Genomic DNA, 27,019 nt, shown 5'->3' with positions numbered 1-27,019 from the left:
GATTCTTCATGCATTAAGAATCTGCAGATAAATGAACCACTAGGTGGCAGTGATCACAGTGTGTTGAAGTGGGATTTACTCAAGGAGGTAACTACCATCAGAGGTAAAGGGAAGGGTTTTTGTTTTCGTAAAGGCGACTATGATGGTCTGAGACAGTATTTAAATTCTATACAGTGGGACCAACTGATGATGTTACCAACAGCAAACTCAAAATGGGAAGCATTCAAGGAACTAATCTTGGAGGCTACCAGGCTTTACATACCAACTAAGAAATATTGTTCAAGGTTTAGGCCTAAATGGTTGTCAGATGAACTAATGAGACATGTGGCAGAGAAGAAAAATGCATGGGATACATACAAATTAATGGGTGACATGGAAGCCTATGATAGATATAAGTTGGTCTGTAACCAAGTCACAAAGGAGATTAGGCAGGCAAAGGCAGACTACGAAAAATCCTTGGCAAAGGATGCAAAGAAAAACAGAAAAGAGTTCTTTACATATTTAAACTCAAGAAGGAAAGGGATGAATCAGATTGGTCCACTGGATATTGATGGTTCAACAGTTGAGGATCCTGCTCAGGTGGCTAACAATCTAAACGAGTATTTTGCGTCTACATTCACGCATGAGGAGTTATTCAGGAAGGAGAATGATGTAGGTAAAGTAAACATTGGCAGTGAGCTGGATGATTTTGTAATAACTGAGAGGAAAGTGGAGGAGAGATTGTTGAGGATAAACATAAAAAAGGCACCTGGGGTGGATGGGATCTATCCAGTTATATTAAAGGAGGCAGCAAAGGAAGTAAGCAAACCCCTAGCCATAATTATGAGAGCTTCTTTAGACTCAGGGGAGGTACCCATAGACTGGAGATGTGCAAATGTAACCCCAATTCACAAAGGAGGATCAAAGGCTGACACAAGTAATTATAGACCTGTTAGTTTAACTTCTGTTCCAGGTAAATTAATGGAGGCACTGGTTAAAGAAGCACTGCAGGATCATCTAGACAAGAATTCAGTTATAGCTCAGACGCAGCATGGTTTTGTTAAGGGCAGGTCTTGCCTGACCAATTTGATTGGATACTATGATGTAGTCGCAAAAGAACTGGATGCAGGGAATAACTTTGATATTATATATTTGGATCTTAGAAAGGCTTTTGATACTGTTGCACATGGAAGACTGCTGCACAAATTGGAGCAGTGTGCCATTGGAGGCAAATTGGTGCTATGGATAAGGGGATGGTTGAGTGGCAGAAGACAGAGAGTGGTAATCAATGGACACTGCTCAATGTGGACTAATATTATTAGTGGAGTTCCTCAGGGTTCAGTGTTGGGTCCGTTGTTGTTTTCGGTGTTTATGAATGATATTGATGATGGGATATCAAGTTTAATGTCCAAGTTTGCAGATGATACAAAGGTTGGCAGGGTTGTTAAGGACACTACTGATGCTATGCTGCTGCAACAGGATCTGGAAAGGTTGAACAGATGGGCTGAGAGGTGGCAAATGAAGTTTAACATTGACAAATGTAAATTACTACATATGGGAAACAGTAACCCCAGAGCAACGTATCAACTCTGCGGTACTACACTGACAGTGGTGGAGAATGAAAAGGACCTGGGGGTAATTGTGCAGGCAGATATGAAGTTCTCTGAACAGTGCAGACAAGCTGCAAGAGTAGCTCATGGTGTCTTGTCAATGATATACAGGAATTTTTCTAGCAGGGATAAGGAGGTGATTATTCCCTTGTATAAGGCAATGGTTAAGCCACATCTTGAGTACTGTATACAGGTCTGGAGGCCTCATTTCAAGAAGGATGTAGAGCTGCTGGAACGGGTACAGAGAAGGGCAACAAGATTAGTGAATGGAACAAAGGGTTGCTCTTACGAAGAAAGGCTTAAGTTTTGCAAATTACAGAGTCTGGAGACTAGGCACCGGCGAGGTGATCTGATAGAGATGTATAAGGCTTTGAATGGTTTGAGCATGCTCAATGCCAATGGGATTCTTCATCCTGCTCAGAATAATCACCTCAGAGGGCATAAATTCAAATTGAGGAAGGACGGATGTCGGATAGATGTGCGGAAATTTGCCTTTGGCCAGCAGGTGGTTGGTTGGTGGAACCAACTTCCATCACTTGTTGTTGAAGTTGATAGCCTAAACAAATTTAAAGCTCAACTGGACAGGTATTTCGAATGAACGGAGGGGTGAAATGGGAGTGGTATGTGTTTTTTTTTTTTTTTTTTTTTTTTTTGGCTGATGCTGAATAAGCTTGCTTTCTTGCATCATATGCCTCTACTAATGCTAATGCTAATGCTTACACATTCCCACATCACACCAACGAACATCAAGCTTAATTTTATGTGATGCCTAGACCATCATTCTTGGACCAAAGAACATTGGAAGCAGTTTCTATGGAAAACAACTTGCATTACGCAGCCTAAGATCAGACAGGCAAGTGTATATGAAGAATAACTGGGAAGCACTATACGTGCCTGCAATGAAGTTCAAAGGAGGTAGGGTCATGATGTGAGGACTCTTTCTAATGTTCAGACTGGGCTATTAGTTATAATTCCAAAAATAACAAAATAGCATCATCAATATTGAGTTGTATACTGATATCTTGGATAAATCCATGGTATCACACTCTGGCAGTTAGCCATTATTAGCCATTTCTAATTTCACTTTTTTTTGTGCATTCGTTCTGCTGGAGTTTTAGATTCCTGATAAGTATCAGGCATAGTAGAACTCTGTGGTTGAATTTCATTATGATTCGGAATAGTTTGAATTTCTAATTTCCTTTTCTTCTGTTCACGATATTCCTTCATTATTTCAGCTCGAGTTTTTTTTGGGTGCAGTTTGAGAACTCCCAGGCATAATGAAACACTTTTGTTGAATTTCATCTGGATTCACATTTCTGTCCAACTTCCCTTTCTTTCTTACACGATATTCCTTCAAAATTAAATATACAGAAGCTTTCGAGACGAAGGTGAATGGTGTACTCCAGTATATATTGTTGGTTGCTTACAAAAGTCTGTTGAGCATGGTCATGTATCAAGAGTCTGGTGTTGGTAGAACAGAATTATGTACACATGATGACTGTCAGTGCTTATTGCACTGCAATACAGTACATTCCATAATAGGGTGCAAGTGCACTGCCCTCATGTGATTCATAACACTGTTATTGGTAGCTATGTGCAGTGCTTCAAGCCCTGAGCACTGACAGTAATCACGTGAATAGTCGACAATTTCAATATCCTGTGAGGGATCAAGATTGTGCTGCTCAACCCAATAATGCTGTGCGACTGCAGAGTGGTCAAAATTAGCAGTTTGCAGAATCACTTCATGTTCAGAAACCCGGTCTTTCAATCTTCTGCCAGACTCACCTACATAACACCCCCCACAATCTGGACACGTAATTCAGTATACAGAACCACTCCATAGGAAAGGAGGAATAGGTGTTTCACCTTAGAAATAACAGACTGTAATTTCCTCCCTGGAAGTTGCACACATCGTATATGATGGAGATGCAAAATCCTAACAAGGTGTTCCGATATGCCCGGATAATAGGGGTAGTCGGAAGAGATAAATTCATTGACACGAGATTCATAACACTGTTATTGATAGCTATGTGCAGTGCTTCAAGCCATGAGCGCTGGCGGTAATCACGTGAATAGTCAACAATTTCAATATCCCGTGGGGGATCAAGATTGTGCTGTTCAACCCAATAATGATGTACGACTGCAGTGTTCAAAATTATCAGTTTGCAGAGTCACCTCATGTTCAGAAACCTGGTCTTTCAATCTTCTGCCAGACTCACCTACATAATATCCCCCACAATCTGGATACATAATGTAGTATATGGAACCACTTCGTAGGAAAGGAGGAACAGGTGTTTCACCTTAGAAATAACAGACTGTAATTTCCTCCTCGGAAGTTGCACACATTGTATATGATGGAGATGCAAAATCATAACAAGATGTTCCAATACGCCCAGATAATAGGGAATGTAGGCAGTAGAGATAAATTCATTGACGTGAGGAGGGTTAGATTGTGTAACAAATTTGTGAGCCTGAAGCTAACATCTATCTAGAACCTGAGGTGGATAACCACAATTTGAAAGCTCTGCCCCAATTTTGGAAATCTCCAATTGCCCATCACCAGTCAAACTAGAGTGCATCCAAGCATGGGAGAATAAAGTGAAAGCAGTGCTACGCAAATGACCATGACCAGGGGCATGTGAAGACCCATAATTGGTAAATTGGCCTGCACACATTGGCTTCCTAAAAATGGAAGTTACTAAACGCTAATCCATGCATTGGACTAAGACATCCAAAAAAGGAAGAATATTATCAAAGATTTTACTATTTCTGAGAGCGAGGTTATGGTCTCCTTTGATGTAGTTTCTCTGTTCACTTCTGTTCCTGTACAACAAGCTATTGCCTGTGCGAGACGTCTTTTGAGCAGGGATACCACATTGGAAGACAGAACCTCACTCTCTACAGATGATATTTGTACTGCTCTCAATCTGTGTTTAACAGGGGGGTGATCATGTTCAATGATTCTCTGTTTTACCAAATACAGGGCACAGCTATGGGTGCCCCTGTTAGTCCTATCATGGCCAATATCACCACAGAGCAACTTGAGAGTCAAATTTTCTTGAACTGACCTATTCCTATTACTCTCTGGTGTCATTATGTTGATGATATCTTTGCCATTTTCTCTCGGGGATTGAAATCTTGACTGCTGCAATATCTCAATTCCCTCTCACCTGTAATTCAGTTTGTGATTGAACTAGAGGTTGATAATACTCTTCCTTTTTTAATGTTTTTATTATAATATATTTTAATGCTTTTATCTTATTGTATTTTAATGCTTTTATCTTATTGTATTTTAATGCTTTTATCTTATTTTATCTCTGTTTTATTTTATGTATATGTCATTTATTTATTTTAATAAATTTATTGTAACCAGTTACTCGGCCGTCGCCAGAAACTTGTATGATGATGATATCTTCATGCATTAAAGAATCTGCAGGTAAAAGACCCACTGGGTGGCAGTGATCACAGTGTGCTCATGCAGGATTGACATAGACAACTATGTACTGTCAGGTAAGGGCTTTTGCTTTCCTAAGGGGGACTGCAGTGGTCTCATTCAGTTTTTAAATTCCATATAGTGGGACCATCTGATGGTGTTACTAACACCAAATTCTAAATGGGAAGCATTCAAGGAACTAAGAAATACCATTTAGGGCTTAGAACTAAATGGATGTTAGATGAACTGATGAGGCTTGTGGCAGAGAAGAAAAATGCCTGAGATTAATATAAATTATCAGAAGGTACAGAAGCATATGGCATGTGTAAGGTAGTCTGTAATCAAGTCACAAAGGTGGTTAAGAAAACTAAGGCAGATTATGAGGTCTCTAGCAAAAAAAAAAGAAAGAAGAAAAGCAGCAAAGACTTCTTTATTTATATTAATAATAGAAGAAAGGGGTTGAATTACATTGGTCCACTTGATGGAAATTTAGCTGTTGATGATCTTGCTCATGTTACTAAAAAACAATAGTATTTTGCATCTATATTCATGCATGAGTTCTTTAGTGAGAGTAATGCTAGAGGGTCATCAAAATCTAATAGGGTGTTAACTGATTTTGTGTTAACTGAGAGGAAAGTGAAAAAGAAATTGTTGAAATTTAACATAAAAAAGGTACCTGGGGTGGATGACAGCCATTCAATTATATTAAGGGAGGCAGCAAAGGAGGTTAGCAAACCCTTAGCCATAATCATGAGATCTCTAGATTCAGGGGAGGTGCCTATGGACTGGAGATGTACAAATGTATCCCAAATTCACAAAGGGGGATCAAAAGGTGACATGAATAATTGCAGACCTGTTAGCTTAACTTCTATTCTGGGGAAAATAATGGAGTCTCTTGTTAAAGAAGTCATGCAGGGCTATCTAGACAGGAATGAAATTATACTGCATCCAGTCACATCATGCATGAAATTATACTACTGCAGTCACATCATGCATGAAATTATACTACTGCAGTCACACCATGAATTTGTTAAATGGCAGTCTTGTCAGACCAGTCTGATTGAATACAATGATGCAGTAATGAAGGAAATGGATGCAAAAATAATTTTGATATCAGGATTTCAGGAAAGCTTTTGATACTATTACACATAAAAGACTGCTGTACAAATTGGAGCAGTGTGGCATTAAGTGCAAGTTACTGCTCTGGATAAAGGGATGGCTCGACGAGAAGACAGAGATTAGTTATTAATGGACACTGCTTTTCACGGACTTATTTTATTATTGGATTCTCACACAGTTCAGTGCTGGGCCCATTGTTGTTTTATATATTTATTAATGATACTGTTGAAGGTATATCAGGGGATATAAGTTCAACAGTATCATTAATAAATATATAAAACAACAATGGTATATTGTTGTTGAAGGTATATCAGGCTTAACGTCTAAGTTTGCAGACGATACAAAGGTTGGTATAGTGGTTAATGGCAGGTAATAATTGGGGTAAGCTTCTGCAATAAGATCTAAAAAAATTAGGCAGATGGGCTGAGATATGACATTTGAAGTTTAACATTGATAAGTGCAAGGTGTTACATATGGGTAGTAGTAATCCCAGATTAACATACCAATTGTGTTGTACTACACTCACAGGGTGGTGGAAAATTAAAAAAATCTGGGGGTAATTGTGCAGTCAGGTATGAGGTTCACTGAGCAAGCAATGCACACAGACTGCCAGGGCAGCTCATGGGGTTTTGTCAAAGATATACAGGAACTTTGTCAGCAGAGATATAGAGGTGATTATCCCCTTATACGAAGCAATAGTTATTCTGCATATTGAGTACTGCATAAAGGTCTGAAGGCCTCATTTTAGGAATGATGTAGGTAGGCTCGAATGGGTGCAGTAAAGTGCAACGAGATCAATCAGTGAAGGGAATGAAAGGGTGGTCTGTCATAGAAAGGCTTCAGTTCTGCAAATTGCAGCATCTGGAGACCAAGCACCTACAAGTTAATGTGATTGAGGTGTTTAATGCCTTAAATGGATTGGGAAAGCTCAATATGATGGCGTTTTTCCTTTTGTTCTGACTACACACATGAGGGGACATAAATTCGAATTGAGAAAGGATGATTTCAGGACAGATCTACAGAGGTTTGCCTTCAGCTGATGGGTGGTTGATTGTTGGAACAAACGTTTTTCTGCTGTTGTGGAAGTGGCTAGTTTGAATAAATTCAAGGAAGAACTAGATAAAGTACTGGAGAGGATGAACAGATGATGTGGGAAGGGTGATTTTTTTTGGCATCTGCTTTTTAAGCTTGCTTTCTTGTATCATATGCCACTACTGTTACTACTAATGATAATAATAATTTGACTCTATGAATTATTGACAGGTTACTATTATTAATATTTTCTGCAAGGTTTCAGTTCCTATTTATTACTTTTTATTTATTTAACTAACAGAGTTTAATATCCAAGTATAAAATTTTATATATGTTTTTCTCACAAGTTTCTGGGATTACACATGCACCCTTAATACAAGAAACTTAGCCATGAGGTGAAAAAATATCCATAAAATTTTCTCCAATTTTGAGAGAAATGCTTTCTCAATTTTGGTTCACAATGGAACTCAAGCCTATGCCTTTACCATGTGCTGACTGACAAGCTCCATTCCTGTAAAACTTAACACAGTGCAGCTGTTTCATAATTGTCTAAAACGTTCAAGTGTATTGGGGACTTAAATGCTGCAGGAACTACTACCAATGTAATTCAGTCTGAAACATCCCCAGACTATTAGATTGCCTACACCAAACTTCATGGTCAAGATATAATTCACTCCAACAGGAAACACTCTTCAGGCAATCTCTGTACATACTCAAAACACCACTGTCAGAAAGAGAAACATTGTATAGTGAGACTAGTCACACCATAGCACTTTCAGCACTGTTGCAGAGCCCATTAACAATGGGAATGACAACTCCCAATGTTATTTTGTAATGGTAATTGATATTGGACTTATGTGCAGCTGCCCTACCATTGAACCTATGGTATGCAGCTCTCAAATGATATTTGACATATTGACAGTTGTTTTCCATATATGATATACATGACGCACTGATCAGAAATAAGCCATATTTGTGATCAGTGCTTCATATACATGAAGCACTGATCAGAAATAAGCCATCCAGTCACTTTTTTTCAGACAAGTCACAGAGGTAGCTGGATGGCACATCACTAACCTTTGTGCATACATAAAGGTTTGTAATTTGGTTTCAAGCCACCATACCACGTTAAAAGTCTATAATGTCCAATCCAAAACTAATACCAGTATGTTAGCTTCTAACATACTGTCACTATACAGGCAGCTCCATAAGATTCATACATGGTTGTCTTAGTTGATATGCATGCACTGTGAACCTCTGGCAAAGTACACAATATTCATAGAGGCAGTGTCTAAATATTTTTGGTCATATAGTACTGTGACAACTTAATTTCCAAAGGAATTCAATTTTAAATTGATAATCTCTATTTCTAATCATGAACAGAACAAATATTCTAAAAATAAAATTATTTAAAAAATCAAAATAAATATAATAATATCAGAGAGTGTTAGCAGTAAACAAAGAAAAAAAATACTTCAGATGGTGTTTCCATGATTAATTACCATCACTTACGTCTCTGAGTGTAAAAGTTATTTCCAAATTATTGGAGAAAGGCTCATAGAACTCAGGATACATGTCTAGTACATCAAGAAGATCTTCCCTCAAAATTTTATGGAGGTCACAGTAGGTCAAGGCACGAACATTACAATTGGACTTTCCTACTGTCGAGTAGATGCAAGCATTCTCTCCGAATATATCATCTTTACCTATTTAAAAAAATTTTAAAACATTTAAAAAAATAAAATAATAATGACAACAGGAGTATATTTTAGGGCAGTAGTCACACAATCTTAATGCATTTCAGCCATAAACACTACTGATAAATGAGGAGGCATTAATATTACCACTCATAAAATTTACAACTCTCTCAAAAAAAAAAAAAAAAAAAATTGGGGGAATAAATAATTTTATTTAAGCTACAAAATTTAAGCATAATAATACATTAAAATTTCCAACATGCAATAATACTATTGATATATAAAATTGATAATGCACAACTAATGGAAGGAAAATAGATGTATTACCAAAATATGATCATGCCACTGCACATGAAACAGAGAAATATAAATATAAGAATACATGCATGATCAGTTTTACAGTATGTTGATGTTTGTTTAAATTGGTGGAGATCACTGCTGCATTGTAAATTTTAGAAGGCATAGTATTCTATAGTTAAATATGTAAAACAAAGTGCTACAAATTATTGTTTGTTTGGGGACTTCATAGAACATATAACCCCAAGGGCTCACATCTGGTGAGTATGGGCTTGGCACACCCAGGGTCCTGAGCTGGATATCATCATTCTTCTCTTTCTTGTTGATTCCCTTCTACTTCTCTCTCTCTCTCTCTGTAATTCAGTAATTTTTTTTGGCTGGTGCAGCAAAAGCCTCACGCTTCCTTGCACCGTATGGCTAATAATAATAATAATAATAATAAATAATATTGCACTTGCTAAGAACTATAAGGGCTCGGAAATGTTTATAAACAAACATTTAGAAAACCAATGTCCTTCTTGATATTAAAAAAAAAGAAGACAAGAATTTTTTAAAATTATTATTATTATTGGGAAACCCTTCACCAAAGGCCACTTGAGCAGAATTCAACTTTCTTGGAAAAGTCGAATTCATAGCAATTCAAAGGTGTCATCTTTTCAAAGCAAATAGATGATGTCTATAACAAAAAAATTTGACACAGTTTGTATTATAGTTGAATTTGCCTGGATGAGGCATTTCCATGACTTTTAAGGGTTTTTTAAATTAATATAACAATACAAAGGATTTTAGTTACATACAAAAATATACAACAAATAAAAAAACACAAAAAAATAGCTCCTTCAAAATCCATTTCCATAGTGTGCTTTTTAATCTGTTATTAGTCTCATCCAAAAGATTTATCTGATACACGCATGTGCTTGAACTTCTACTTATTCCTTTTCATGATTCAGCTTAATTTCAAGAACTTCGGTTTAGTTCTTGTTTTTTGTCCCCAATTCCATTTCTTTCCTCACTGCTTCCTTGCTGTTTCTTTTTCAAGATAGTTACTGTATCCTTTGTGTGCAGTCCACACAAAACTTGGAAACTTCCTGGTAATAAGAACAAGTTCTGGCTTGCTATCATATTTCTTGAGAGCATCACTTACATTTAAATTTCCAACTTTTATCACAGTTCAATCACCTGTCATAACTCTGCAATCACCTGTCATAACTCTGATAGAATGAAAAAACTCCATTCTATCACTGCAATACCATGGGAAAGTACAAAATTAGCTTCTACAGTCTATGACTGCAATACCACTTCACTTTAATTCTCTAGTTAAAGAAGCCTCCACTCATCCATCAGTGAATCAACTTTTAAATATCCAAATGGAAACCAACAGGTATATTTGTCACCCCCAAATGGAGAAGCATATTGCTGTTTTTTTAAAATATATGCTATTCCTCACAGTCTTGACTCTATTTTAAAATTTCAATACCATAAACATCTCATTATAGATAATTCTTATTATTGAGCCATGCCTCATTTATTAATGGTGTTTACTTCTCCACTGATGGGGTTCCACACACAGCCAAAACTATGGTAACAGGAATAGCCAAAATGACTCATGGAGATATGCTTCCATAGTTGCAGGTTGTTGCACCTTCTCCCCACCATTGCTACATACAGAATTGAAGCTTTGCACTATTTGTACAATAATGTTTTATAGCACTTGTAGCAATTGCGGCTTTTCCTCTAAATTCATTATGCCAGTTTTATCCACTAAAATTCTCTACATATTACAATGCAAAAATTCTTAAATTCATGGTTTGGAGTTGAAGCACTAAACAAATTTTCTTCTGAAAGGGAAAAAAAATTCATAAGCTTACCTAAAATGGCCATGACAATATCTTCCTTGAGAATTTCTATAGTTCCTCTGGAAATAAAATAAAGGGCGGTAAGTACATCTCCGCGGTGAACTAAAGTATCGCCAGGTGGTGCATGAGTAGTTTTAAATTTCATAGAGAGGGCACGCAAGCATCCAGGACTGGCACCTTTGAAGGCAGGGCAGTTATTGAGCAGGTTACGGTTTAGATGAAGGCAGATGTCTGCTTGCAGGCACTCAGGAAATCCCTTTAGCACCTGATAAATTAATAAATATATTTCATTCTATTTTAGAACATTTATTATATTAAATCATATGCAGCTTAAAACATGATGTGTAACATTTGTATTACCAGCAGAATGAAAAGAAAACTCTGCAAAATACTTGCATGAGAAAATGTGAAATTCTTTGGCAAGGTCTGTAGTGCACTCCGGCAGCATTATGTAGAACACTTTTGGAGCCAACTTTGTTGATAGTTTCTTGCTAGTACCACCCATTCACTGATGTTTGTTTGTCAAACCAGCCAAGTAATTTTACCATATGACCTTTGGCTGTCAGTCATTATGGTCACACTCAATGCTTGAAAACTGAATACCTGATCATGAATCCTGAATACCTGAGGACAGAAGGGTGTCCTAGAGATTGGCAATGGAAGGAAGCACTGGTGTGGACTCCAAATGCATCCAGTGCCATATGATACATGGTCACCATGTAGGGAAAAACTTGGTCTGAAACAATGCTGAAGTAGGATCTGGCAGTGGTGGTGGTGTGCTCAATAGGGATGAGGGGAGGGGACCCAGTAATGGATGTGAAAACATCCCTCAAACCATGATAACAACACTGCTGGCCTGTTTTCATCAAAATGTGCAGTCTGGTTGCAGCTGTTCACAAACTGACTGCACATGCACTGGTCTGATGAATCAATGTTCCAGCTGTATTGGCATGATGGAACTGGAACATAGTTTCATCAGACCAGGTGACTCTCTCTCAAGAGGGTTGTTATTTTACAGTTGTCCAATGCCTAGAAACAGTGCTCCGAGTCTACTGCAGATAGAGGTGTCAATGGCAGTCAGTCAATATGGGCACATGAATAGGTTGCCAACTCCATAGGCATATCAGCAAGAGCATCAGTTGGATGGCATATTCAGAAATATCTTCTATGCACCCTGGATGTAGGCTGCTATTAATTGAAGGATCATGAGCTGTCTGTTGTTCTGAACAGCATGTGCCAACCGCTGTTCACCTCAACTGTCAACCAGTGGTGGTCTCCTTATCCTGGCATGTTGGGTGGTTGTGTCCCTCTTTGGACCACTCATGCTACACCTTCACTATGGTGGTCCTCGAACAGCCAATATTGCCTATGTTTGTTGAGGTGCTGGGTCCCTCCTAGTGACACATTTCATTCCCCGTTCAAACTCCTTCAGGTCCTTCCCTTCTCACACTGCATAGGTTTTGTACTGCCAAACTGACAGGCTCTACTGTGCTGTCAGTATATATGCTGTGCTGGTTGGTGATGTCACTCCTAGTTACTGTGGGATGCATCCACTCATGGACACAAGGATGGTCATAATGTTTTGGCTCATGAGTGTATTTTTTTCTTAAAATTTAATCTTAAAAAAATATATATATATTTTTTAAGATTAAAGTTCTGCTTCCAAAAAACTTTTGAATGCATTTAATTCAAGAAAGAGCAACTATAATTGTGCTAATCATTTTGAGCTTGAAAACTGTGACCAACGGGAAGGGAACGTTCTGAATAACAATTACAGATAATTTTGAAAGACAATAGTTTGGTTTCCCTGTTTCAAAACTATAAGTTTTGAAACAGGGAAACCAAACTATTGTTAAAGCAATTAATTCATAAAATTTTCTTTTGGTTTATGCAAACTCATATCAAACTGAGAGCATTTCACATTGTAATAAGCAATTACACATATTTAAAATGTTACACACATTTTGGATAGTGTACTTAAAAATTCATTGAAGAACTTATTTCGATAGGTTGCATGGGTGAAACAGATGAAACTCTGCCAATAAAAGCAAATACAACAGGGAGCACAAACTAGCGAATAAAAATAAGTGGCTTCTCAACAGATATAAAAGGGAATCAAAGTTATCATATTTAACATTCAGAAAAATTCAGTAGAGTCACATGATAAAGCTGGATTGGCAAGCAAAGATAACCAAGTGGGTGGTGCCAGCAATCAACTGTTGATAAAGTTGGCTCCCAGTACAATCTACATAATGCCACCAGAGTGTGCTACAGACTTTGCTGAAGAACTTGTTTTCCCATGCTTGTACTTTGCTGAAAACTCTCACTTAAATTATCATAATTTAATTTTATATAGATATAACAATATACCATATGTGCCATTCATGATAGCAGCATGCATCAAAAGAAAATTTAATTTAGAAAGAATTTTTTTAATTTAATTAATTTAATTTAATTAATTTAAAAATATACTGTAATTAATTTATTAGCTTTGGATCAGATTACTGAACTTTTAATCACACCCTCCATCATACCATCACACCTTTTAATCATCAGATGTTGCAGAATTTCTGCTGATTTGGCCGACAATGCTGCCAAATCAGCAGCGACTCGAAATAATCCTTGCCTGTTAGATCTCTATACAGACTACTAGCAAGTAATACAACAAAAGCTGTTTTCTGAATGGCAACTTTCATGTCATGGACAGGCTGTAAACAAATTATACCAGATTAAGCCTGTAATCTGGTATAATTTAATCATAAGAGGAAGTTATTCTAACTCAGATCTACATAGGACAGTCATCTTACACATTCTTTTCTGCTGAGGAATGATGATCCCCCTATCTGTGAGCATATGATAACATTGTTTTTACCATAAAACACATTTTTACTGAACTCCATAATTTTATTGATGAACACCATTTATGTTTCAGTGCTTTTAGCTATCTGACTGAGCCGCCTTATACACTCAGTTAGATTTTATCTGCCAAAGATATATCTGAAATTTTTCAGTTTTTAAAATGTAAAACCTGGCAAAGACTTACACAAATATTTATATATTCATTTTTTATAAAAACCATATATGCTTATGGTTCTTTAACTATTTTTAAACCTGTTACTATTTTGATACTTTTTTTACTTAGTAACCTATTTGTAGGTTACTGATAAAAATTAGGCAACAATCTAATTGCTTGTTCCAGATGCTTGTTCAAATGCCAACCAACAGTCCTTTAGAGTTCATAGGCCATAGGCACTCTTCATTCTGTGGGTTCACTACATTACATCATATATATTAAAATGCCTTTGTGGTAAATCAAATTTTTTTGCTTTTAAAGCAATTTGAGTTTGGTTTTGGAGTTACTGCCACAGTAATTATTCCAGCACTAATTTTCTCAAAATGTGAACCTTGATGAAGTTGTTAATGATTTTGCTAACAGAAAAGGCTGAAGAAACAATTTATCTTAGAAATTTGCATTTAAAAATTAGTTTGTAGAATTTTATTGTTGGAATAAAATCATTGCACAATATCATTATTAAAATAGAATAGTTGCACAGTATCATTCTTATCAGAACAACGTTGGCTAACTGAATTTATGCAACTATCAAATTGAAGCCAATATAGAGTTGTGAACATTAAAATTGCCAAGGAAATTTACTGTACTACTACTAGGAAAGCTAGATTGCAGAAGGTTGATTCTTAAATAGAGGTCAAAAGGTTCTGAGTGATCTGTAGAGTTGGGAGAACAATAAGAGCAACAGATGAATTTGACACAATGGGGTAAAAGGAATTACAAGTCTGAGGAGATTTGATTAGGTTTTCTCTGACAGAAAATATCAGTGGATATATGCACAAGTACTACCTTCAAAGCAGAAAGAATCAAAGAAAATAATTAGAAGAAATGAGATGACAGGTTATTCAAGCAACTGTTAACTGATATTTTGTCACAAAATGTAAGTGAAGCTTGGTAGATTATAGGTTGAAACAAATATCATTGAGATTGCAACTGAAACAGTGTGTATTTGTGAAATGAATCAGGAAGTTTTAGAGATGGTTAGAAATTCCCACAAGTAAGTTTGCTGAGTTAATTTCACTATTCATGATGCATTAATGTAGATGAAATAAAAAATATGGGAGGAACATTATGAATTTATGAAATTATTGAATATGAAGTACACATGGCACAGCATCTTAACGTAACATGGCCTTGACAGTGCCTCTTGCATACACACTATTTAGACTCTTCCAAGTCACTACCTGGCAGGGTAAGGCATCTGGATCAGCTGATCCAGATGCCTTTCAGAGCATTACCAAGAGATTCAGTCCACTTGTCTACCTAGTGACCAAGCTGTTTTAATGCTGTACCTCAAAATGTAAAGAATATTTGTTATAACCATTAGGTCATAAAAACTTCATGACCCATACTGCATGATAAAGGGGAAGCTCTGAAGACAAAATATGGCTTTCACATTACAAACTTCTAATAAGTAAAGTGATGGTGCTACACTGAGTGACAAGAGTCAGTTACCACCTAGTGTTGTTTAGTGACACAAGCCCTTACTCATTTTTGTTTGTATCTGAATGATCACCTGTAGTATACTGGATGCAGTCTTTACACCTTGCATATGAGGATATAGCTGGGGTTACTAACGATCCCAGCATTGTAAAGATGAAAACAGAGGACCTGGTTATCACAGAAAAACCACACATTGTTAAAATTACCCACACTCAAAAGTCAGACTTGAATTTCAGCTCAATGAGCATTTTAGATTCTAAAGAAACAGCCTTAGTTGTGGAAGAATGTTTGTGACACACCTCAAGAGCTCAGGTTTGCAGACAATGATGTGGAAAAATTGGACAAGCTTTCTCAGAGTGGGAACCTTTACCCCCACTGAATACCTGTAGGATGAACTAGATATTAGGCTGCAGCAAAAATGATCTTCTTCAAAACCAGTTCTGGTAGTTGCCTTGCAGGAGGAATAGAGGCAAGTTCCAGCTGAAAACTATTGGAAGTTGATAAAGTGTATGCTCAGGAGGATTGAGGCTGTCATAAAGGCCAAAAGGAGTGCTTCCTATTTGAATTAAAAGATTCAATATTCTCTGTCAGAGATTTAGTAATTTGGAATTTCCTCTTTTTGATGTTCTTAAAATCTCTCTAACTTATTTTGTCAAATGCTGTTGCCTCTATCAATCTTCCAATTCCACTAATCACTTGGAACTCTTTAACTTCCTTGCTTTGAAGCTCAACTTTCTCCAGTCCAACTTTCCCAACAGTGAAGTAATTTTTTTTAACGTTCACAACCCCAGTTGGCTACACTTTTCTAGTCATGTAGACCAGCTGGTGGAGATGCTGAGGCTTTTGCAATTACTAATCACACAGATTGTTCATTTACCTACCAGAATACCACACAATCCTAACTCACACAGCAAACACTCTACATCTTTTCCTCACAAATAATCCTTCCAGGTAGAGGGTTAAGGTGAATGGGTCTCTAAGCACCTCGGATCATATTAGTGATCGTCTCTTCTCTAATGGAACCTTTTTCTTGGGCCAATTCTCAGCCTCTTACTGTTTGGCATTACAAGAATGCAAGATGTAATCATATATAAGATTTATATTCTTCTTTTCCTTGGTTGGATTACTGTTTCAAATATTCTGATGTCAGTGTTTGCTCAGATCATGGCAGTAAAATTATTCTTGTGGGGGATAAAATGCTTTATTCCACACTCCACTTTAAAATCTCATCCTTTCTGAGCAGTGCAGACAGTCTGCAAGAGTAGCTCATGGTGTCTTGTCAATGATATACAGGAATATTTCTAGCAAGGATAAGGAGGTGATTATCCCCTTGTATAAGGCAATAGTCAGGCCACACCTTGAGTACTGTATATGGATTTGGAGGCCTCATTTTAGGAAGGATGTAGAACTGCTGGAATGAGTACGGAGAAGGGCGATGAGATTGGTGAATGGAACAAAGGGTATCTCTTACAAAGAAAGGCTTAAGCTCTGCAAATTGCAGTGTCTGGAGACTAGGCACCTGCAAGGGGATCTGATTGAGGTGTATAACCCTAGGGCTCACATCTGGTGAGTATGGGCTTGGTACACCCAGGGTCCTGAGCTGGATATCATCATTTTTCTATTTCTTAGTGATTCCTTTCTACTTCTGACTCTTGCTCTCTCTCTCTCTCAGGGTAACTTGGAAATTTTTTTGGCTGGTGCAGCATAAGCCTCAGGCTTCCTTGCACCATATGGCTAATAATAATAATTTAATATTAAATAGTTTGAGCTTAAATAGTTTGAGCAAGCTCAATGCCAATTAAATTTTTCCTCTTGCCCAGATTAATTGCTTGAGGGGACATAAATTGAAATTGAGAAAAGACAGTTGTAGAATAAATGTGCAGAAAGTTGCCTTTAACTAGCAGGTGGTTGATTGCTGGAACAAGCTTCTATCTGTCATTGTAGAAGTTCACAGCTTAAATTTGGAATGAATGGATGGATGAAATGGGAAGGTCTTTTTTTTTTTTTTTTTTTTGCTGATGTTGTATAAGCTTGCTTTCTTGCATCATATGCCTCTACTAATGCTAATGCTTTATCTGAACCTTGGTTTTCCAATAAATGTTTTGGGCTGTTCAAAATAAGAATGTTGCATATTGCAATTGGCATGCATCAAAATCTCCAGTTTCACTTTCTACCTATAAAAAATCTAGCAACGATTATATAAAAGTTATTAAGCAATTCAAAATATATTTTGAACAGGCTAAGAGTAAACAATTTGTTTTCTGTCTAAACAGGAATTGAGCATTATGTTCTCTTGCCAAAGCTATTGGCTGCACCTTTTGCACATCTGTACTCCCATCTCTGTTAATACCTGATGGTTTTATTACCACTTCACCTGAAGATAAAACTGACATTACATCCTACATTTCTTCTAACTGTTGTATTGATCATCTTCGTACACCACTTCCTACCAGTCCCAATCACACTAATCAATGCATCCTGTGGTCTTCTATCAAAAGGATGTCAGAAGGATTTTGATCAATCTTGATGCCAAGAAAGGTCCAGGTTCCAATGGTGTTTCTCCACTTGTTCTCAAAACCTGTGCTCCTGAGCTTACTCCTGTTCTGTGTTGCCTTTTTACACTTTCTTATTCCACTGGTGTTTGTTCCTTCTACTTGGAAATTTGCCCATATCAAACCATTCCTAAAAGGGTGACAAATCCCTCCCATCCAATTATCGTCCCATTACACTTACTTTTACTCCTTCTATAGTAAAGTAGAAATCCATTAACTGCCAACTCCTAATCTATGTCGAAACCTTCCATCTGATCAATGATCTCCAGTTGAATTCTTTATCAGTGTTAATTCACTGGTGATATACTGGCTAATGCTACCCATCTGTGGGCATATTCAATGGAAAAGTTTGGTGAAACTCAAACAGTTGCCCTTGACATTTCAGGCTTTTGATTGTGTTTGGCATAAAGGTCTTCTAAATAAGCTCCCATCATATGGATTGCAGACTGCTTTTTTGTAATTGGGTATCCAGTTCTGGCTCTCTCTCTCTCTCTCTCTCTCTCTCTCTCTCTCTCTCTCTCTCTCTCTCTCTATCTGATTGCAGGTGATGGTAGATGGCGCTCTGTTTTCTAACTTTCCCATTAATGCTAGTGTTCTCCAAGATTCAGTTCTTTCTCCCACTTTTCCTTTTGTATATTAATGACTTTCTTCCATTGATTACAAATCCTAACCATAGTTTTGCGATGATAGCGCATTACATTCCACCTTCCAGTTTAAGAAATCTTGCCCAGTACAAACAGCTTCAACTTCTCAAATACCTATTACCATTTCTTTAAATACTGATCTACAGGTAATTCTCCAATGGGACAAAGATAATTAATTTAATTTCAATCCATCTAAAAGTTTCAATCCAGTAAAAAAACACCTTCAGCAATTCCTTCAGTCTACGAGGACTAGAACCTTGACCTCTCCAAAGAATTAAAAGTGGCCAAGCTACTATGTTGACATGGAGGACAAGTCATGTATGCAAGTCATAGGTTCCAATATTGTTGATGCCAGAAAAAAGCATTCACACATTGAAATCTGTATGGAGCTGAATGAAATAGTCACTGAAAGTGTTGACTTCTTGGCAAAAATAATAACACCAGAAAAGATCTGGATATACAATTATAATATAAAACAGCAGAGTTTCATGTGGAAGACTCTAATGCCAAAACGAAGGTTGCAATATCTGGAGTTAGTTGTAATTTTAGTATTAGTATTAGTAGTGGCAAATGATGCAAGAAAAGAATCATATCGCATCATCAAAAAAATTGAGCATCACCTGTCCATCCCCTCCATTAGTTTGTCTAGTTCTTTCTTGAATTCATTCAAGCTGCCACCTCTACAACACCAGACTGAAGTTTGTTCCAACAATTAACCACCTGCTGGTTGAAGGCATTTCTGCACATCTACTAAAAACCCTCCTTCCTCAGTTTGAATTCATACCCATCCTCATATGTGTAATCTGAGCAAGAGGAAGAATTCCATCAGAACTGAGCTTGCTCAAACTATTCAGAGCCTTAAAAACCTTGATCAGATCACCTCACAGGGGCTTAGTCTCAAGCAGCTGCAATATGCAGAACTGGTCTTTCCTGGTAAGAGACCACTTTGTTGTTATTGTTGTTATTTGGTTTTTAGGAGCATTAGCAACTAAGGCCATATTGCTCCGGGGATATGCGGTGGTCAATTCCCTGACCTTCCCGCATTCTCCATATTTGGTGGCTCACGGGCTCGAACCCCGGAAGAGACCACTTTGCTCCTCTCACTAATTGCATTGCTCTTCCCAGAACCCATTCCAACATATTCACATATTTCCTAAAATGAGGTTTCCAGACCTGTATGCAGTACTCAAGAGGTGGCATAATCATTGCCTTATACAATGAGATACTCACCTCTGTAACCTGCTGCAAAATTCTGAAATATCACTGACAAAACTATATGAGCTGTCCTGGAAGCCTGTGTGTACTGCTCAGAGAACTTCATATCTGACTGCACAATTATCCAATGTCTTTTTCATTCTCATGGGCCTAGCACTGAACCCTGAAGTACTCCACTAATAACATTTTCCAAGAAGAGCAGTGCCCATTGATAATGCTGCACTACTCCAATTTGTATAGCATTCTTTTATGTGCAACAGAATTAAAAAATTTCTGAAATACTGGAATGGCTTACCAACATGTTAATATTGTTACTCCATATAACAGCTGTTGGCCAGTATTACGTGCCTGCATGTAATGATACTAGAGGGGAATATATCTATCAGAAATGCCCTTACCTCTGTACTGGTGGTTGGATTCTCTATCATGATAATATTTTCCATGACTTATGCTGCTCCAGTTACCACTGTTGCTATTTTTGAATATTTGTATAGAGGCAACAAAGATCATGAGGGGTCAGTGCACTGTATCTGTAAATTGTGTTCTATGATCAGTTTGCCCTTTTTTGTTGGATGCAAAATCTGGATTTCAAGTAAGAGAGCCATACAACCTAAAAATCATGAAGATGCATTATGCATGGGAATGAAGTATTTAGTTAAATAATAATGATGGGGGGTGGATAAATCTAGTATGATGGAGTGTAAAGCAGTCTTGTTTTATCCTTGTAATTTTATTATAAGTTAATATGCATGCAATTCCCTAATATCTGTTCTTCCTGCTTCCAACAGTATTTGTTTGTGCTCACTGATCTGTCCATCATGCTTTCCCAAGTCATATGCTGATGATTTCTGTAGGTCTTGTTCTTGTTTAGCCAATAACCACTTGTTCATCCCATATCTACTGCTTGCCCAGGGAACCTTGGTCATTTTGATTTCTTACTGTATATCTCTTATTTATCCAATAATGGCTTGCATAATAATGCAGTGCATAACAAGAAACAGACCTCAAAATGCAGAGCCTATATTTTTTCAAAATCCCCAGGAGATCATATACATACATAAATAGCTCCTGTTCAGTATAGGACAATATTTTTAATTAATTCATTCATTCATTTAATTAATTAAAAATAATGAATTCGATATTAAGCAGCATAATACCCATACTTATAGAAAGAGTTTGGTAAAAAAATTATTAAATTACATATACATGAGATTGAGTCAAAAATTGAGTCAAAAAAAAAAAAGTTGAAATTCAGTATAGTTCAAAATGACTCATTTGAGAAACATGAAAATAAATTTTTAAAAGTAATCACCTCTGTATTTTTATTCCCCACATGACAAGCCATACGCAACAGCACTGAATTTTGATCACGTGTGTTTGAAGCACATCTTTAAATGGTCCAAACATGTGAAAATAAGGAAGTATAAGATCAGAACTGCATCAGAGGATTAGGATAAATAGTTTAAACCTTTGATTTTTTTCTTTACTTATTTTTATGGTTGTTGTGTTTTGCTTGTTTCTACTGCAGCAGTAACTCCCCCTCCTCCAGCAAAGACAATAGTAAAGATTATTTAGCAGCATTTAAAAACATAGCATATGGTATACATTTCAACAATAGCTAAACAACTTATTTTCATTCTTTTTTCAACCTAAAATGGAGAGGCAACATTTAAAATAATTAAACAAACTCACCATATTCATGTCGATACCATTGGTATATGTCCAAGCATGCTGGAAGTACTCTTCTAACCTTTGGCGAAGTGGATTAGGTATCTGATGGAATCGAATAAATTCTTTAACCCTTAAGAGTTGCGTATGATATCTAGCTGTACCTGAGTAGAGCCGCTGAATAATTGCAGACACATTTCCAAATATACTAGCATACATCAATGCTGTCGAGCAATATAGAAAACAAAAAGTTAGATAAAGATAGATAAATATTTCTCATTGTTATTAATTTATTCAAATAAATGCAATTATTAAAAATAAGCAACCATTGTAGCAGTTAAATCAAGGCCTACTGTGTTTTTATTTTGGGCTTTAATGTCTCTTGTACTTGCATGTAATTCTCATTAAAGACCAAGTTTTTTGCATAGTCAGCAATCAACGCATTTAAAGGCCACTAAATGACTGCAAGAAGGTGCTGTTTTGAGATTACAACAATATCTTTTTTTCTATCTAAGTGTTCTGCCATAATCATGTAAGACCAATGGTGGATCCAGGTGGGGGCTACAGGAGCTATAGCTTTCCCATATAATCAAAATAATGTAATTTTTTTTTACTGCTACATGATAATCAATGCTTAATGATTCCCTGGATCATGCCTTAGCTGTCTACTCCCCCCCCCCCAGAAAATCCTGGGTCACCCCCTGTTTAAGACCCTTATATATCTTCGAGAAAGGTCATATTTCAATCACTATCTTAGCAAAATATCAGTGGATGTTCTGATATGCCCCAGACAAAAACAAAAATAATGAATCAACTGTCATTTGAGGTTGCTGCAACCACAGGTGAAAACATTTCCAACCGGACTGTGTTAAGAGGACTCAATTCAAGTGAACTCTATGCAAAGCAGCCAGTGGTTTATATCCCATTAACGTCAAACCACTGCAGAGCTCGGTGAAACTGGTGCCGTGAACATGTGTGACTTGGGGCCCTGACAAATCGGGGGGTCCAGTTCTGTTCTCTGAGGTGTCCCATTTTGGCCTATAGATTCTCAACATTATTTCATTTGGAGACAAGGAATGTGGTACCACCCTCCAACATCAGAGAAAGGGGCACTTATGGAGGAGGAGGCAGTGTTCTCGTATGGGGCGGAATAATGTCAAAACGTCACAATGATCAATAGCTGCACCCTCTTCATGGTTTTGATAGGGATACTGTAATTGTGCAAAGGTACCAAGAACAAATCCTTGAACCCTATGTGTGACTTTTTAGAGGTGTGGTTGGCTCAGATTTTCTTTTCATAAACAATGCCACTGCACATAGAGCTCAAGTGGTGGAGGAATATCTTGAAACTGAAGATGTCCAACAACTAGCATGGTCACAAGACTAATAAATTAAATCCAAATAAATCTGTGGCACACCCTTGGGCATCGCATTTCATGCTGACAGCCAACTCCTCGGTCACTTGGTGAGCTAAGGTCTGCGGTGATGGAAGAAAGGGATTTATTGCCACAGAATCTTATAGACACTTATATCGAGCATGGTTCACCGCTGTCAGGTTCACCATTGTTAAGCCATTGGAGGGGATCATATGTCACACTGATGTTATATGACCATATTTTTGAGCATCTTATATCAACTTCTGTAATATGACCATATTTTTGAGCATCTTATATCAACTTCTGTAATGTGACCATATTTTTGAGCACCTTATATCAACTTCTGTAATGTGACCTTTTTGGCAATTCTTATATAACCTTTATAAATATCCCTTATACCTGTCTGAAGTTTCTCTGTCTCCTCATTTCATTGTTATTCTATGATACACCACTATACCAAATTTTGTCCTACTTCATCACAAGCTGCACCATGTTTTCTATGTGTTCTGCTAATTTTGTTGTTGTTGTTGTTATTTGGTTTTTAGGAGCATTAGCAACTAAGGCCATATTGCTCCGGGATATGCGGTGGTCATTCCCTGACTTTTCTGCATCCTCTGTATTTGGTAGTGATGGGCTCGAACCCTGGTCTAATCAAGAAGCGTGTGCTACGCACTGCTGCTCCTTCCCACCTGGCCACGGAAGCGCCTATGCTAATTTTGTTGAGCAGTGTATATGCTTATTGAACAATTATACAGTTTATTAAATATATTCCCTTTCAAATCCCCACACTTTCTAAAATGATGTTCCCACATTTGTAAACCTCTCAACTAGAAATTGAAAGACTGCTCTCTAAAACCAGACTTCTGTTGAAGTCTGTTAAAATTATGATGTCATAATTTAATGCAAATTTGATACCCTTTAAATGTTTTTTTTGAAATTTGGGAAAGACAGTAGTCCAAGGTTTGATGAAATAGGGAATGATCACAAAGTGATGATGATGGAAGCCTAGTTCAGCCAATTTGGCACATATTCCATTCTTGTCCTAAAAGACAGAGGCCATAACCTTCCAAGCAGACCACTGCCTTATACAAGGGGATAATCACCTCCTTATCCCTGCTCACAAAATTCCTGTATATCATTGACAAGACCCCATGACTTACTCTGGAAGCCTGTCTGCACAGTTCAGAAAACTTCATATCTGACTGCACAGTTACTGCCAGGTCTCTTTCATTCTCCACTACCCTGAGTGTAACACCACCCAGTCGGTACATTTCTCTGGGGTTAGTGCTACCCATATGCAGTACTTTGCATTTTCAATGTTAAACTTCAGTTGCCACTTCTCAGCCCATCTACCCAACTTTTCCAGATCCTGTTGCAGCAGCATACTGTCATACTGTTATTAACAACCTAACAACCTTTGTATCATCTGCAAACTTTGACATTAAGCTTGATATACCTTCATCAATATCATTGATAAATATAAAAAACAACAATGATCCCAACACCAATCCCTGGGGGACACTGCTAATAACATTAGTCCATGAAAAGCAGTGCCCACTGATTACCACTCTCTTTCTTCTCCCACTGAACCATCCCTTTATCCATTGTAGCAACTTGCCCTTAATGCCATACTGCTCCAATTTTTCTTCCATATGCAACAGTATCAAAAGATTTCAGTATCAAAAGTTAGCAATGATGAGGTCAAGAATATTTTTACCCCTAGTACTTCCCCTAAAATGCTGGTACAAATAATAATCTAGTTTACTTTAAAAAGTTTTTCCTCATTGTGAGTTTCCCTCCATCTTATTCCCATCAATCTGGGGCAGATTAAAGTCACCCATAATAAGACAGTCATGTCATATTCTTCACAATCTTCTGGTCAATAGTTTACTCTCACTCTCATTGTTCCTTTGCTTCCAACTAACTCACACTATACAGATTCTATGCTGGCAGATGTAACTTTAGACTCAGTAAAAACTCTTTTCACGTTCAGGCTGCTTTTGATAAGAAGCATGACCACTCCACCACTTCTATCTTTCCTAAATACTTTATAAATACCATAGTGGAACTCATCATCACTAATTTCCTGGTGGCACCAAGTTTGTTAGCCCTTTATGAGGGGAGTATCAAAAAGTGTGTACTACCCTGACCTGGATAAAACATCTGTAGGAAGAAGCCATTTTTAATATACACCATTTTTAAAAATCTACCATTAATATCCAGACACCTGCCTTTAGACATAAAAAGAACTTTTATTGTGTCATTTAATATTTTGTGCTGAAACCTTTGGCTTTTATGACGGCCTTCAATCTTCGCGGCATACTCTCAAACAGCTTTTTATAAATGTCAGGTGATATGTTTCTCCACTCAGCCTTTAATGCAGCCACCAGTTCGGCCTTGTTCTTTGGTTGTTCTTGATGTACACATATTTGACAATCCAATGCAGCCCAAAGATGCTCGATGGGGTTCAGATCAGTTCTCTGGGCTGGCCAATCCAACTTTTCCATACCCATGTCCTCAAACCACTCTGTTACGACCCAAGCAGTATGGCATGGCGCGTTGTCTTGCTGATACAGGTATGGGCCTTACCCGAAGTATTTCCATAATGTTGGATGTGCATAATTGTGCAGGCTGTCCTGGTATTGCCCAGCATTCATAGTTTTTGTCGATAACGACTAATGGGCCCAAGCCAAACCATGAAAGGAGCCCCATATCTTGACACTGCCTCCACCAAACTTCATTGTTGGGAGGATACAATGAGAAAGGAACTATTCCCCTGGCATTCGCCACACCCAGGAACCATCATCAGACTAATAGAGTGCAAATCTCAACTTGTCTGTCCATAGGACTGTTTTCCACTGCTCTACAGACTAGGATTCATGCTCATTACAACATGTTAATTGGCATCTAGCATTTGTTGAGGTGATCAATTCTGTTGAACATGTCATCTTGCATGCTCACTTTTGCAATTGTCTGTTTGAAGCCCAATGTGCATATTTATAGCAGGTTCTGTGACATATTGTAGTCATAGGTTTACCCATCCATGGAGGGGTGTCCGGATATTAATGGTAGGGCAGTGTAAGTTGTCTACATATTCAATAACTTAACATTTGAAATTTCATTCCCGTAGGCTTATTGTACACCAGAGGTGGAACCCAGAATCTGAGGATGGATGCTATTTGATTGATAAAGTGAAGTATCGAGCAGTGATCAAGTTCCTGCATTTGCATTGCAAGAAAGCTCAGGAAATTGACGAAGAAATGAAAGTTGTGTATGAGCAGAATTTTCCATCCAATGACACTGTAAAAAAGAGGAAACGGGAGTTGCAGTGCAGTCGTACAATTGTCTGTGATGAGCCAAGAAAAGGAAGGCCATCAACATCCACAGACAATGAGACGGTTGCAAAGATTGAGCAGTTGGTGCTGAGTGACAGATGTGTGACAGTTCATTTCATCGCAAATGCAGTGGGAATTAGTTATGGGTCTCTTCACAGCTTTTTACATCCAATGTCATTGCAATTGTGGTGGGAATTAGTTATGGGTCTGCCCACAGCACTTTACATGACCATCTGCACATGTCTAAGATCTCCACACAATGTGTTCCAAGATTAGTGATGCCTTTACAGAAGCAATGTCAAATGCAATGTTCTTGCCAACTGTTGGATTTGTGTAATGCGGATGTTGATCGGTTGGTGAAAAATAATGAATGCCGGGCATACTAGTGTGATCCAGAGACTAAAGACATATCAAAGCAGTGAAAGCAAACCTCCTCCCTACAGGAGTGCACCTGGAGTGTGCAGTGCCTGTGTGCAAAAATTTATATGGCGCCCCATTAATTAAAAACATCAGAAAATAATATTCTAAAATTCAACGAACATTACCTTTGGCCTCCTAGTGCCTGTTGTGCAAAAATTTATATGGCGCCCCATTAATTAAAAACATCAGAAAATAATATTCTAAAATTCAACGAACATTACCTTTGGCCTCCTGGTGCCTGTGTGCATCACAAACATTGCACACGTGGACGGC

At 37.5% G+C, this 27,019-nt stretch overlaps 1 protein-coding gene across 1 annotated transcript in view; it reads right to left on the bottom strand.

The window, feature by feature from the left end:
• The window catches only part of LOC150090984 (voltage-gated inwardly rectifying potassium channel KCNH6-like), a 490,763-nt gene that overhangs the window by 92,723 nt on the left and 371,021 nt on the right, over nucleotides 1–27,019 (bottom strand). Inside the window, exons 9-11 of the mRNA XM_090379306.1 lie at nucleotides 21,640–21,839; nucleotides 11,036–11,288; nucleotides 8,686–8,879 (exon numbers count right to left, since the gene is read on the bottom strand). Coding sequence (XP_090235432.1) covers nucleotides 8,686–8,879; nucleotides 11,036–11,288; nucleotides 21,640–21,839 — 647 coding nt within the window. The remainder of the gene's footprint in view (nucleotides 1–8,685; nucleotides 8,880–11,035; nucleotides 11,289–21,639; nucleotides 21,840–27,019) is intronic.

The sequence above is a fragment of the Mastigoproctus giganteus genome, chromosome 1 (genome assembly GCF_048544385.1).
Source record: "Mastigoproctus giganteus isolate SK-2022 chromosome 1, ASM4854438v1, whole genome shotgun sequence".
Classification (NCBI taxonomy): Eukaryota; Metazoa; Arthropoda; class Arachnida; order Uropygi; family Thelyphonidae; genus Mastigoproctus; species Mastigoproctus giganteus.
Note: the sequence above shows the minus strand (reverse complement) of the source record. Positions and strands in the feature narration are given on the sequence as shown.